At 36.3% G+C, this 15,421-nt stretch overlaps 1 protein-coding gene across 1 annotated transcript in view; it reads left to right on the top strand.

Annotated features, from left to right (window-relative positions):
* agps (alkylglycerone phosphate synthase) overlaps positions 1–15,421 on the top strand; it is a 56,214-nt gene that overhangs the window by 16,951 nt on the left and 23,842 nt on the right. Inside the window, exons 5-10 of the mRNA XM_088930570.1 lie at positions 51–125; positions 2,830–2,901; positions 4,105–4,184; positions 6,261–6,341; positions 8,400–8,525; positions 10,287–10,395. Of these exons, the coding sequence (XP_088786696.1) occupies positions 51–125; positions 2,830–2,901; positions 4,105–4,184; positions 6,261–6,341; positions 8,400–8,525; positions 10,287–10,395 (543 nt within the window). The remainder of the gene's footprint in view (positions 1–50; positions 126–2,829; positions 2,902–4,104; positions 4,185–6,260; positions 6,342–8,399; positions 8,526–10,286; positions 10,396–15,421) is intronic.

Genomic DNA, 15,421 nt, shown 5'->3' with positions numbered 1-15,421 from the left:
AATACCTGTATGAAAGGGTTTTAAACGTAAGATTTTTTGTTTTCCAACAGGCCATTGCTTGCACGAAATCTTTGCTCTTCGTGAAGGAAAATTTGGACGGATTCCAGACCTTGTGGTATGGCCAAGTGAGTTTTTATTTCTTCAACTCAAATACCTAAAGGGTTAATCGTAGCAGACAGAAGTCAGCAGGTGTACAGTATAAATATGTATGAGATGTAGCTTTAATAAGATGCATCTGGGGGAATACATTTGACATCCAATACTCAGTGGTTTCAAGCAACAGAGTGCAAACATGAATTATGTTCTGGAGATTGGTTCACTGCTGTTATTGCTGGCTCTATTTTATCATGCAAATGAGTGGTGACTGATTGCTGAAACATGATTAGCAGGGATAGCAAATCACAGCTCTTCTACTATAGTGTTCAAATAGGAATTCGTTTTACCTTCATCGCTCCACAACATACATTTTTAAAGGATTCATTTTCTTTTTCTTTCCATAAAACGATCGGGAACATTTTTCTTGTCATTTTGTGGTGCGATATTAAAATAGTGTTAGGTTTCTGGTCAGAATTTCACTTGGGAAATTCCTGGATTTTTGGTGTATAATGCCTCAGTGGTAAATATAATTTATGACCTCAAATAGAGTGCAAAACATATGATTTCAACAGGATCTGATGCATCTGGTGATTCACTTAGCATTTTTTAGTAGATCTGCTGTTTAAACATTTGCACAGGTGACCAACACTACCTTTGTGCTGGCTGGCATTCTTAAATGTTGCATCACCCTCTCTGTATTTCTGTTCTACTAGTTTTCCACTTCCCACACCCACCAAACTGCGAATTCTTTGACTTCATTTCAAGGGAGCCTGAGGCAGTAGGAACTCCCCAGCTCTAACAAAGTGCTGAGTTTCCAAAAATGCCTGTAGGCTGTTTCTTTTCTGTAGAGTCTCTCTCATCTCATTTGTGTAATAGTTTTATTATATTAAGCTGCTAGTTTCCAATAAGAAGAATTTGTTTGGTTCCATTAATTCATTCAAATTTAATGTTAATGTATTTGTATTAAAAGCTTGACCCAGACACTTAACAGATTTGAATAGATTTCATTCTCAGTGTTAATAACCTATTTTCCCCATGTCATTTACACCCACTCCTGCTCTCTGGTTTGAGTTTCTCTCACGTTACTGCTCTGGGTGCACCTTACAGTATGTGATTGAGGTAGTAGCAAAAATGAGTCATACAGCTTGAGCTTTGGACTGTTTTCTTATGCCCATACTCAATTTTAAGTTTCTGCTGGTTACTAACCTCATCAATACTTAGTCTTGCACCTGCAGGGTTAAAGTAAGGTGCTGTCGCACCTGATCTGGATCCTAAACTGAATCACTACTGTCCTATGTCCATTTTTATATTTCTTGCAAATTCTGGTTATAGCTCAGTTGCAGTCTTATCTCATGATTCATGTATAGGGAGTACTGGTACCTCTCTTCATTGCTTTGGCTCCTGTTTGATTCATAGAGACCAATTTGTAAATCTCGGCAGTTTTAAATCTTCTGACATCCCAGTTACTATATAATATAATCAAAGAGTTCTTTGGTTGCACCTTTACTATTTAGTTCATATACTGTATATATATATACACTATCTCTTGGTTACATTATTTGCCTTCATGGATTTGGTTTTCACAGTTACCCAGGCAACACTCAGATTCATTTGCAAACTAAATCAGGTAATACTCCTGTGGTTTCTGAACTTTACAGCTACCTGTCTGACAATAAGATACAGATACAACAGGACTTTATTTAGCTAGACTGTAGACAGAGTCTGTTGCTTATTGGCTTCCAAGAACAGCTACAAACAGTGGTGACTTCAGAGTCATTGGCAGACATTCAACCCTTGATTGAACTTGGAAAATTGTTTTGACTATATCTTGTCATTTGAAGTACCTGGTAGAATTAGCACAAAGATTTATTTTTCTGTCAGTGTAGCATTGGTCTTTTATTCTGACTGATGCTGAAAAATTGATGCGTTTATTTAAAGATTTTATTTTTATTTTGGGTAGCTACTAAGGTTTTATTATGTCCAGACTTCTACAGGTTGTGTGCAGACTAAAACTGCAGTGTCTCAACATATCACTTCTGCCCTGTGTGCATTGTACTGTTTTGCAGTAAAATCTGGAGTGATTTTTTGAAGTCCTCCATATAAGGCCCAGCGCAATACTAGTTCCAGATTGTCATAAGGACTTCTTGCATGAGTATTATCCAACAGTTAATCTGAGATTTGATTTGATTCTACTTTAGACTAGGTTGCCCACAATGGAACCCTTCTCTTGTTCATCCCCAATGTTGTGGTACCAAATCTATTAGAGACTTGTGACAGTGGGCATTTTTGATTTTCGTTTTAAATGTAGCTTTTAATGTATGATTTTACCTTGGATGTATTTGTTCATTTTCTTTCATGTATTAAACATTGATTATTGTGCAGCACCTTGAGTTTTTGAAAAGTGCTTATAAGTAATACGTATTATTAAGCAAATGTACTGTTGCTGTAATGTTTTGTCTGCATTTTCAGATGATTCTATAACGCAGACAATTATTGTGATTTTCCACAAGACCAGGTTCACAAAGAAAATGCATCTTCAATAATCAAGCCATTGGTTTATTTTCTAGGCATTCAAAATACACAATACTGTGGTAAATTAACAAACCATTAACAAACTCTCATCATAAAATTAAAAAAGGATGTTGTCTACTTTCTTTCAGGAAGTTTGTAATGACCTGTGTATTTAAAATCTGATTTTCTTTTTTTTTTTAAATGTTTCTTTACTCCTTACAGATTGCCACAACGATGTGGTAAAAATCGTGGAGCTGGCATGCAAACACAGTGTTTGTGTAATACCTTTTGGCGGTACGTACTAACATTTAAAAAACCCTTACAGCCGTTTTAAGAACAGGAAACACTAAGTGTGTTTTCGACCTATTTGACTTAGATGCTTTTTATGACCCATGTTGCTGTTTTTTCCGTATAAAAGATGTTGATAAAAAAAATCACAAAATGAATATGCCAACAGGACTGATTTCCTAAAGTAACAAATAAGAATTTTTGAGCACTCTGCATCAAAGTAAAGAGATTTCACTATAAAGAGCATCTGAGTCTGCACTTACAGTAGCCCTTGTGTTTGGTTTTCCAGTGCTGTTGGATTCTTGGATTATTTTTCTGTAAAATACTGATTGTAGATATTTATTAGACACTTTACATCACATTTTGTACTGACCTGTGCTCACCCTTGCCAAGTGTACATTGATCCAGAGTTTTGAGTATAATTAAATTATTTTAATATTTTATTTTGTTAGAGGATACTTATTCATTTCAGTCTTAATAGAAAAAACAAAGTATTCTGGAAAAACATATTCCTTAAGTCCTGTTAAATTCAGCCAGAGTTTAAAGAATTGCAAATATGCTTTTCACTAGGAAAAAAAAACTTTTCTGCCATAAATCATTGTGTCATAACCACTGATCTATCTGTGCATATTTCTATTTCTTGTTCATTTCAGAAGTGCAATTAAACAAAGTCAGCATCTCAGAATCTAATTAAGAACTGGCTGACTGTTTATTGGCAAGGACAAAAATCAGCTGTCTTTGAAATTAAAGTTTCAATTAGCTTTGGCTTTTACGAAAAAGTTCTTTTTCTGACAAAAAAGAAAGTAAAAGATTCTGTCATTTTCAGTCTGAAGTTGGAGATTATGTTCTCTCGATAAAATACTTTTGATTGTGATCATTAAAAATCATTTTCTTTGGCTACACCATGTAAAACACTAAAAGTTGTGTTATTAGTTAGGTTTATCCAACTGGAATTGTGCTCCTACAGTAGTGCTTTAATCAAAGCAGATGGCCCCATTTTTGTTTTATGACACTTGTCCTCTCACAGGTTCTGAAATACCATGACTCATGTCTGAATCACCTTGTCTTGCTTTGTGCCGTGGAGTTAAAGGCTAGCCTCCCAGCAAGTCCATCTGTACAGAGTCATCAGTTGCTCTTTATGAGAGAGAGAAGGGAAAAGTGAAACTCCCACTTCAAATCAGCCAGTTGTTAACTTGTCCTTGTTTGTAGGAGGTACAAGTGTGTCAAGTGCCCTGGAGTGCCCTCCTGAAGAAAACAGGACTATCGTTTCCTTGGATACCTCCCAAATGGTGAGTAATAAAATTCCCTTAACAGGCCTGTGAAAGACTGCAACCTTAACCTCTCAACCTGTCAGACTGGAGGTTGGGGTGGGGAGTCAACCATTTTCCTCAATGTTTTCTTCTTCGTTTAATTTTGAGTAATTATTTCATAAAAATGAGCCACAAGGGTTTGGTCAGAGAATAAAACTTAAGCCCACTGGAGTGAATCTATTGCTTCCTTTTTACATGGGTCGCTCTATCGTCCTAAATTAATTCTGCTTGTCTTTACTTCAGATCTGTTCCTTTGTGCTTAAAAAGTGTACTATGTGAATGAGGAAAGAAAGGAGGATGGTGCCGTCATTCTGTAGACAGTTTTGTTCCTCTGGTGGTGGCAGGAACTGGGTTATGCTTCACAGACTTCTGTAGGAGTGCCAGTTTGTGTTCCTGGCAGGGCTCCTCTAGTGCCTGGGAGCTCAGAGGCCAAGTGAGGGGAAGCTCGTGCAGGGAGGAGAGGGCTAATGATGCAGTGGAGATGTTGCGCTTGGAACTAATTGGCAGGATGTTCACTGTTGTTCATGCTTCAGTTTTGCCTGCATTATGTATATCCTTGGGAGCTCACTCAATCTGCCTACCTGAAGCTAAATGAGTCCTTAAGAACAGCGTTTTTTTATTTCATACACCAGTATGAAATAAAATCCCCATCCGAGTGTGATTCTTCAAAGGCTTTTATTTGTTTGCTTTGAACAATTAAGTGTTATAAGAAACACTTAAGAATGGATTCCATGCATGTTGGATATTGTGCTTCTGAAAGGGTTTTTGAAGAGATAAATTAATGCTGTGGTCTTAAACTTTCTACCTCTTTAATCTCCTTGCCTCCGAGTTAGTGGCACAAATACCACTGCGCTAATCTTTCTATAACAATATATTTAGGTCATGAGGATCAGGAGTTTTAGTGCGGCACATAAAAGCTACCATATAACAACAGTGCACATTTTATTACCTTTGGAAAATGACCGATTAGGGATTAGGAAAGTGTTCAGATCATGCAGTTTCACAGCACAAATACCACTTTAAACTAAAAGAGTTTTCCAGGATTAAACGTTAAAGGAATTTAAGTGTTGTAATGCATCCCTATGTACTTTCAAATTCATTTTTTTTTCCTTTTTATCTTTTGGAATACATAGTCATGATTTTCCACATTTCTTTACCAGAGCAGGATGCTTTTATGTCTTGAAATACCAAACAAGGATTATTTCACGGATTACCTAGCCTGCTCCTTATCATTTTCTGTCAGGATCCATTGCCATAGATTCTACCCTTGGGCATGGATCTTGTCATCCACTCAGTGAACTGCAGGAGCGCGAGCCACCTTTGATTATCATTGTTGCAAAGGCCCAACCGCAGTGATTAGGGAGCCTAGCCAATCAGAAACATTCTGCCATTCATCAGAAGCTATTGTATGATGTTTCAGACATTTCCGTATCTTATCAGTAGAGTTGTCTGTAAAAGGTGAAACTCTGTCCGCCAATTTAGGTTATTTCTGGTGGAAGATTACTTGTCAATTCCTCGGCTTCATACTCGAATACAAGGCTAACAAAAGCTGTCAAATTGTGCCTCTAGTGCTACAGTATCTACAATTCCCTCAAATCCATTGTTGTTATTTAGTGAATATTTTAAAAAGCCTTTATCTTCATCAGCCATCTAAACTGGTCCTCTAAAATATAAGTTTAACACATTTGATGGCTGTCCTTTTTTGTAGGTTATGAGGTTTAATAAAAATGTTTATAATATTTGTATGATTTTCATGCTTTTGCTATGGGATTAGAAAAGAAACTTGGGTACATTTATCAAATGTTTTGCTTCAACATTTTTAGTATCTGTTCTAAAATGAATATCTGTATATCTACTCTTCTTAGTCTAACCATGAAAGACTAATGTTATTTTGCATGGACCTTAAAATGCCACGGATTACTTAGAAGTATGGTACAGAATCAATATATAGGGTTTCCATTACCTTCTGAAGTGTTTTCTACCCTTTTGGCTAGTGTCTCATCTTGATTTGCTTACAGAGTTTGACAAATGAGACTATGTGAACCTGTTTTTCAGAATCGAATATTGTGGATTGATGAGAAGAATTTAACAGCGCATGTTGAAGCTGGCATTATTGGACAGGATCTGGAAAGACAAGTAAGTAGATTATACGTAGACGACTCAAATGGTGATATGTGAATTCTTGAATTTGACTAAAACATGCACCTTGTTGTATGAATTCATTCATATTTTGAAATGTGTTCCAGTTATGGCAAGTGCCGTCTTTCTAAATTTATGTTCTATATAGTTTTGTTCTATAGATCGATAGGGATACTTGTGGAAGCCTGCTGGGATTAACAGGGTAATGATAATAGCCCAGTATGAATTTTAAAAAATACAAAAAAACTGTATATGTGCTTCACTATAGTTCCAATGTTGTGAAGTAGTAGATGCTTGAATGTGCAATAAGCACAAAAATGTATTTTGTTTTCCAGAACTTTCTTATCCCAACACTTGTCATATCTGTTCCTGAGCAGATGTTTCCTTTTATAGTGTGCCTTACATAGCATCTTACCCCACAGCAAAGAAAGATATTAAGTCAAGGAGTAGTGTTAAAAAGAAATGCCATAATCAAGGATTACGCTGACTTCCAGATTCTGTGTGTACTGTACCTAAACACTTGATGCTTCCAAATCTTCCACTTGTGCTGCATGTACTCATTTATCTGTACATATGTGTATGGTAAAAAAATGTAAGCATACATTAAGAATTTAAAAGATGGCAAAAATCTGTGTTCGTATATTTTGTCAGTGCATCATTTAATTACAACGTAATGCAATAGCTATAGGGCTAGGACACTGTGGAGCAGTGCAGAGATAGTTGATAGAATTAAATCACTGGTGTGTAATGTTTGGAGTGTGCTCACTTGTACACCAGGAATGTGAAGTGGCATCAAATGAGCATGAAGCTTGAATGCTGCAAAGAAGGCTTAAGGAGGGTCTTTTGAGACTTGGTAGCAACACAGCCTCACTGGCCCAAACGTTGAAGGGCATTGATTGAAACTCAGGTGCTGAACAGATGGCTCCATCAAACTAATTCAGAAAAATGGAAAACTAGCTACTGTTTGATGTAGAAGAATGTGTGTTCTGCATCTCAAGTAGATGCTGGTTTTGCATATAGAAAGCTCAATTTTATCTACCAGATGGCTCGACATTAAACCCATTCTTCCTTGGGAAATTTATAATAAACCAGGCCTGTTTTTAGTTTGATAACCTGGAAGGTTGATGCACTTCTCATTTGGTTTTAAAGACCGTGGATATATTGAAGGGTTTTAGCACTTTTTCCGAAACAGTCCATTGCAAAAGAAGAATGTGGAAATGTTTGTCAGGAGAATTTGAGTTTTCAGTAGATTCATAAGCTCGTAGTGTGCAAAAATGTGTTTTTTTAGTTTTGACTCATTTCTTTAAGTTATTGGCTACTCATTTCTTTATTTAAATTCACGATCTTTGTTTTATTCCACAACAGAAGGCTAAATGTGAGCGATAATCTAAAATCTGGTGTTATTTTAAAAGCATTACAACATTTTTCAGCAGTGCACTATAGCGAGCTGAATCATTGCACTGTTGCGTTTGAGTTAATTTTCCAGTGCATTGAAACGAATTTGCATTCTTCTCTTCTTGTGTTACTTGTAGTACAGTGGTAATGAGAGGAAGAATTATGGTTTCAAAATATTACAGATCAGAATAGAGAATTACTTACTGAATATTGTGGTGCTCAAATCTATATTATGTGCAGTCTGTAAAGCCTTATTAGAGAGGGATGCAAAAAACAAGTATACGTATATATTCCTGTACCTTTTACACAAATCCTTGAAAAAACAGAGGAATGTTTTGCTGAATAGTATTCCGTTAGGACTGTTAGTTCCATTAGTTGTACCTGGAAATTATTTTTACAGCATATTTTAACTGGGTGAAGGTTTATGAAAAAAGAGGAATAATCACCTTGGGTTTCAATTTACTTTGTTTTGCTTATAGTTGAAAATAAAAGAAGCAATTTCCCAAGCAGTATTTTATGAAACAATACAGTTCTTTCCTTCCTGTGTTTATTGGAAGGCATTCAGAAAAACGTGTGCCCTAAATGTAGCACCGATACGACGATGGATTGCTGGTGGCGTTGAAACGTCGTGTTCAGGGCTTCCTTTTGTCCCATTCTTAGTTGAACGAGAGTGGCTACTGCACGGGGCACGAGCCCGATTCCATGGAGTTCAGCTCGCTGGGAGGCTGGGTTGCGACTAGAGCATCTGGCATGAAGAAGAATGTCTATGGCAACATTGAAGACCTAGTAAGTTTTATTCAGTGATATTCAGGGAATGCTGGAAACAGATTACAATCATTTTGTTATAGGGAAGTCAGAATATATAAACACATTAATAATCACAGTGAAATTATTTTCTTATTGTTTGCCTTTATCTAGGGCAGCCTAACAGTAAAGTAGATTTCTATTTTGTATTCGGAACACACAATACATGAGTACGTGGACTAATCATGGTGCTGGGTACAGGAAGATAAAAAAAATTAATCGGTCCACGTAATGACAGTGAGGCTAACACAAACTGGATGGGGGAGAGTGTAAGTGCCACACAAATGATATTTTAAGAATTTAAACAGATTGTGAGTACACCCTGGTACCGCAGCCAGCAAGTTGCTTTACCAGTTTGACAATTAGAAACATGAGTGTCTTATAAGAGTTGTTGAAAGAGATCACAGGTGCTCATGTCTACCACGTGGGTCTTGAACAGGTGCCAGAAAGATATTATAATGATACTTTTTTAAATTTTATATAATATCATATGACTCTAAATTGCTTCAGATATTGGAAGGTGAGACTTAATAAAGTATAGCTCCCAGCTGGTTTATATGCACTATTCTGCATCAACAGCCCCACAACTTAGCAATGGAGAATGGAGAATTTACTTCTCAAGTTGAATTAAGGAGGAATTTTAAGAACACCAGAAAGGAGAAACAGTACACTGGAGTTGGCACCCCTATTCTTAGGAATAGTGCCAGCTACAGTACTTTAACCTTTTCTCTGCTCAGCATGTTTGAAAGATTGTGTTCCTATCCTGCCCAAGCAAGATGGCTGCCAACATTCCAAAGGAGTTCTGCACTGATACGAATTCCATAAATGTTTGCAAATACCGATCACGTTTACTGTAATTAGTATCAACTGTCGCACACATTACTGTACAAAATAAGCATCAAGCAAAATCACATTTATTAAACAAATCATATTTCTAAGCATCGTGATCCAGGCATTTCTTTGAAAATGCAATGCTACTGTATAGTCTTTCCAATAATGAAACTGAGTTGTTATCATAAAATTAAAATTGGAAACAAGTTGAAACAATATATTTCTCACAATGAACATTTTAATAACAGTTTCTGGTGAAACTGTATTGGCCCCAACCAATCTAAACTTGAACTTCAGAAATTCATTATTGCAATAGCAATTGTGAGAGAATTGTTTGAAAAAACAATTTTCAAGTAAATTCTGAGACCTGTCATTAATTCACATTTGAAATAAACACGAATCCCTCAAACTCTATTGTACTGTTGCTGTGTCACACAAGGAAAACACGTTAAAGTAACCAGTTGACAGTGATGTTAGAGAAAAATTTGGTTTGTCAATAGGAGGCTTCTTTAGTGGACAACATTAACCTCAATTTTATGTGCAACATTTTTTTATTTTTAATTTTACCACATCCTTTATTACAATAAAACCCATGGTTCAGTGTTTATGTTCAGGGAGAATCTTTTTTTGCCCAGTTTAAAAAAATCCCAAAGCAATTAAGTACAATATTAAATATTTTTATTGAATTCTTCAGAAAATAATCACCAAATATACACTTTTTTAATGTTTAATGTTTAGTTTGTGGTCTTTCACTTGTAATTGTTTACAAAGTTGACAAGCTAATGACAGCTTTCAAAATGTGAATTTATTTTTGCGGTTTCTCTTTGGAAAGTGTCATTGACAATTCACATGTCCACAGAGTATTTTCACCTAATGCCGCAATGTTTACCTTCCCACTCTGTTGCTCTGCAGGTTGTCCACATAAAAATGGTGACGCCTCGAGGGGTGGTAGAGAAGAGCTGTCAGGGCCCTCGCATGTCGACCGGTCCTGATGTGCATCACTTCATTTTGGGATCTGAAGGTATTCTGTGTTTTCTTTGCCTGCCATTGAACTCTGTCACTGAAAACGTGGCTGTAAAAGCCTGTGTGTCAGGCGGTTTTTGTGAGAGTAAATTGGAGCGGAGTTGCAGCACCAAATGTGCTGAGGAGGAAGTTACTTTTGACAAAGAATTGAATTAAAGTTCTCTTAACCAAATGTTTGTGTTAATTGAATTTGAGTGCAGGTTATCCAAATAAGTGAAGCTCAGCCTGGTATGAAAGTGTGCTTAGCTATAACTAGAATTGACTCGAAGGTACCATTTGTATACCAGGCACACACCTGCCCTTTTTTCTACTGCTTTGTCCTTCTGGGAACCCTTGGAGAATATTGCCATATGCCAGGTTCTTCCAGCTTAATTAGAAAATTCTGGACTCAATAAAACTTGTATTGGCATTGTAATGTTAAACATCTGCTTGCTAACAAGCTGAACAAAATACAGCTATTAGCCTGCTGAGTGCAAGGCAGTGTATACCTAGGACATTTATACTAATTTTTAGACCTTGTGATGGCAAATTGCACTTTAGTAGGCAATCTTATGAGTATTTGTAACACTGGTTAGTGCCCCATATTCAATAATGAAATTACTGTTTCTATGCCTTCATATTTCAAGTGAATGATTTGGAAATGAATTAGAAGTATGAAATTTGCTTAGTTTTGTTCCAGAGGTTTGGAGTGTCTCTGTCAAACATAATTTGTGTCTCTGATGCAACATTATTTGTAATGGAAAACTTTCTGTCTAGGTTTTGATACTTAAAAAAGTATTCGAAAGGGGCTACACTGTAGAGTGCCACCAGGTGATCTTTTTGAAGGAAATACAGTAATCCATCGCTATATGAGTTTTCATTTATACGAGATGTAACGTTTCTTACCCGTCTTTTAATTTAACAAGCGGATTTTCACTTTTTCAAGCTGGGCTCTTGTCAAGCGTTGCCGAAATTTACATTTTTTTATTACATTTTAACTTTTTTATAATAAACCCTTGTGTGTCACCAGTGTACTGTACCATAAATGAGGAGGAGTGTTATTGCTTTGCTACTGTATCTATTGTTCATGCATCGGCTAATGACTTTAAGCATGGTATTCGAATAATTAACCAGGAATGTTTTTTCTTTCATACCTTAGGTACCATCCTGTGCTTTATTAAGGTGAAGCTTGGGTGTTTGAGGGACATTTTTGAGTTTTGGGAGCAACTGGAGATTATAACATAGAAATTTAGTTTCCCTTACTTCGGTTTTCACCGTACAAGCCATTCTCAAGGAACAAATTAAGCCTGTATTAAGAGAGATTACTATAGTGTCATTTAGATTTGTTTTCCTTAACATTCTCAAATCCAATTGGAAATCGTATGCGATCATTTTTGTTTTCTTGTACTATACAGTATGTTTTTAACAGGTTACCTCAGAACATCACTCAGGATGAATTACTTAAGATATATTAATACATGCTCTTAATCTTGCATTGATATCAGCAATCTGTGAATGAATACTTTTTTGGAACCTATTAAAAACTAAGGTAAAATTAATTTTAGGTTTTTGTTTGATTTACAAGCTGTTTGAGGATCGTGATGATTTCCTTACATTTTGTGCTTCGAGGTCTGAGGATTCCATCTTGGCTTTATAGTGCAATGTGATGTACTAGGTTATGGATTAGTGTTTGTCTTTCATTGGCATTAACAAAATGCTCTGGGAGAGAAAGTTTGACTTTCATCTCGTGCCTATCAAAGACTGCATGTTGACCTTAAGCAAAGATTGGTTAGCCTTCTGGATGCCAGGAAAATACCAGCAGAGTTGGAGGGCAATAAAAAAAAATCATTAGGTGTTTTTTCCCCTCTGTTAACCCACATATTTTTAGATAGTCCATGTGGTTCTCATTCTTTCAGTTCTTTGTCAGTTACAAAGTCCTTTTGAGAATTGTATCCTGATACGGGACACTAAGCAAGCAGGTCCCTTCTGTGACCCTTTCTGATTAAAAAAAATCCCTGGTTAGCAGCTGGCATTTAAGAATAACACTTCTCTTTGCCAAGGAGTTCTCACTTTTTAAAAGCATGCATTTCATGTGAAAGCAGTGTGTGCCCTATATGCTTTTTAGGGAAAGATGTTGAGTTGACCAGAAAAAAAAAAGATTAATGTCATGTTTTGGGGCCGGTCTTGTTTGCATTGTCTACATCCGTTGTTATGAAAAGCACTTTAGTTTTTCTTTGATTGAAACGTAGTCATATTGTTTTGCAGTGTATTTTTTCCAATTTTATAAATCATTATTAAAAGTTTAGACAGCATGGAAAGACATTTTTGCCTTTAGGACGGAAAAAGTTAAAATTCTGAGATAATGGCAAGCTATTCGAAATGCTCATCTATCCAAAACAGGGCGAGTAATACTTTGCTGTTGTATTCTCAAAAAAAACAATTCATTTTTGTATTAAAACCTGATGACTGCAAACCTCAGTAACAGTCTATTGAATGAGACTCCCTGGAGGCATGGAATGGGATTCTTGGTAGGGCTTCTGCTGACTGCTCAATCCCTAGTACAGTTTATTTCGTTTTCTATTTCAATTTTTCTGTCCATTAAAGTACTAGAAAACTTGAAAATACCTCGTTTCAAATGTACCCTGCATGTTTTACCAGTGCCTTATAGGAAATTATATTTGAACCATCCGGAAGCATCCGGAAACCAAGTACAATTATGGTATAAATCTATAAAAACCTTAAATGCAGTTCTATGTTCCTGTGATTAAAATGAATCTAATATGATGGTGGTATTTCTACTGCAGTGATGTCAGTTATGTTTACTTAATGTGGAGACAGATGAAACCCAGAATGTTCTGTGGTAAAAATGTGAGTTAGTGCTAATGTGACTCTTAGCTGCCTGAAATGACTTTGAGTGGAAATTGTTACAAAGCAATGTGGCAGTTTACTGTAGCATACTTATCTTTCAGAAGAAAGGGATTTTCACACTCCTCTGAGTACCTAACAGAGTGGAAGAAGAAAATGTGTCTTCCCTAAAGCTTTCAGGGTAAACTGCAGTGAATGGGAGACTTTTTCTCATGTTTTTTTCTAAATTGTGAATCCAAATCTATGGAAGAAGTGGAAGTTTGTGCCTAATTATTTGAGCAATAAAATCTGAAGTTCAGACTTCTGTGAAGGTGAAGCAACCAAGCACCTAAGCTGAGGCTTGATACCAAGTATTATTTTCAGAACACTGAACGCTGAGACGAGAGTACCTGAGATTCGTACTTGCTGAAGGATGAAGAGAAATTCCGTTCACCATTAGGCCACTAGAGAGCAGCATGTAGTGTCATATTAGTGGCTCATTAGCACACAGCACCCGTACCCACAGTGCTAATGGGGTTGGCTTTGTTGTTGTTTCCTACATAAAGGGTAATTATTTTAACTGCAATCCAAATGTTTGTAGTTATGAGTTTAACTGTTTGTTAGTGATGATAATTGAATAGTTTCTTTGCTATGCGCTCATGTTCTCTAATGTGTCATCCTTCCACCTGTTATTTTTTTAAATTCAGTGATCCTGTACATTGTATATGCACTGCACAATACAGTATAAGCAGTTAGGCTTCAAGTAATAGGCAGGCGTTTTTGGAACATTTGATGAATACTTCTTCAGCTAAACTTGGGGTTTCCAGTATCGTTAAAGTCGGATACATTGAGATAGATACAGTATTACATACAGTATATATTATATATAAGATATTACATATATACATTAGTCTTTTGTGTTCCTCAAAACTATAATGTTAATAAAATAAATGCCCATAGCTGAGATAATTAGGAAGATATCTGCATTCCTAATGGATTGTATACCTGTCAAAGCTTTAAAATTCTTTATAAAAAAGAACTCGCAGTTACCCATTCAGAATGCAAATTATGGATTTACTACATTCCTTTTTATGATACCAGTTAGTCTCAGTTAGTGGTTATTTTATGCAGACTCATTAAGATGACAGTATTATCAAAGTGGATTTTTATATGCAGGAGCATAACTAGTTTTATATCCACATTTCGGATTTTGCAGTTTGCTGAATGTGGAGGTTATAAACATGCTCTACATTAGCATGTTTATCTGTGCATGAATATGAAATATGGCAAACAAATGGGCAAGGCTTTGAACTCCTGACACAATGCAGGCTAGATGGTTGATTGCCTTTTTTTGAAGCTAAGCATTAAATGAGCAAATAGCTGGAAGAGGTGTATTTTTTCATGCATCAATATAAACTTTCTATATAATTTTATATTATATATAGGTATCTTTTTCTGATTTATAAAAACTACCTGCAAGCGGTTGGTGATTACAAAGAGTTTGAGTTGGATGCAGTTTGTCATTTTAAAAATGTTGTTGTATTTGGTATTGACTTGCCAATAACATTTGTACTTTTTTTAAAATGCCAGCTTTCTTGAGAGACGTGACATTAGCCTTATATTTTCTTAAATGTCAATATATTTTCTTGGTTAGTTTTGTGCTTAGCATTTTTACAATAATTGGACTGAAGTTCCCTCCTGGTCAGTGTTGCATTAAAAATTCATGAAGAACATGCGTTTATTGGCTGTCCCTTGCAGTCGAGGGCAATTGTCCTCTAATAACCCAATGGTGATAAATTTGGGGTTTGGGAATTTGACTTCTCTGGGAAGCTGAGCAGGCATTCTTCGGGAGATTACTGTACTCACTGTTTTTAGTGTCCTTAATGCATTGTTTTCCACAAATGTGTTCTTTTTTGATAGGATCCCTTCAGTATTTTGATGCAGATTTTCCATGGACATGTGAACATCTTGACTTCTGGCTCCGGTGTGAGTGTGTGCATGTTTGTGTCTGTGTGTGCCCTGAGATGGACAGGTGTCCCATCCAGGGTGTACCCTGCCTTGTGCCTGCTGCTTGTCAGGATAGGCTCTGGCTCCCCCTTGACCCTTTATGGATAAAGCGGTTAGAAAATGGGTGGATCTGGACCTTTTTGCGATTGTGGGCATGGACAGTGGCACCATGTTTTCTGTCTGTTTTTCTGGTA

This window comes from Atractosteus spatula, chromosome 13, assembly GCF_055471065.1.
Source record: "Atractosteus spatula isolate fAtrSpa1 chromosome 13, fAtrSpa1.hap1, whole genome shotgun sequence".
NCBI lineage: Eukaryota > Metazoa > Chordata > Actinopteri > Semionotiformes > Lepisosteidae > Atractosteus > Atractosteus spatula.
The sequence above is the reverse complement of the archived record's forward strand: the minus strand, read 5'-3'. Positions and strand labels throughout refer to the sequence as shown.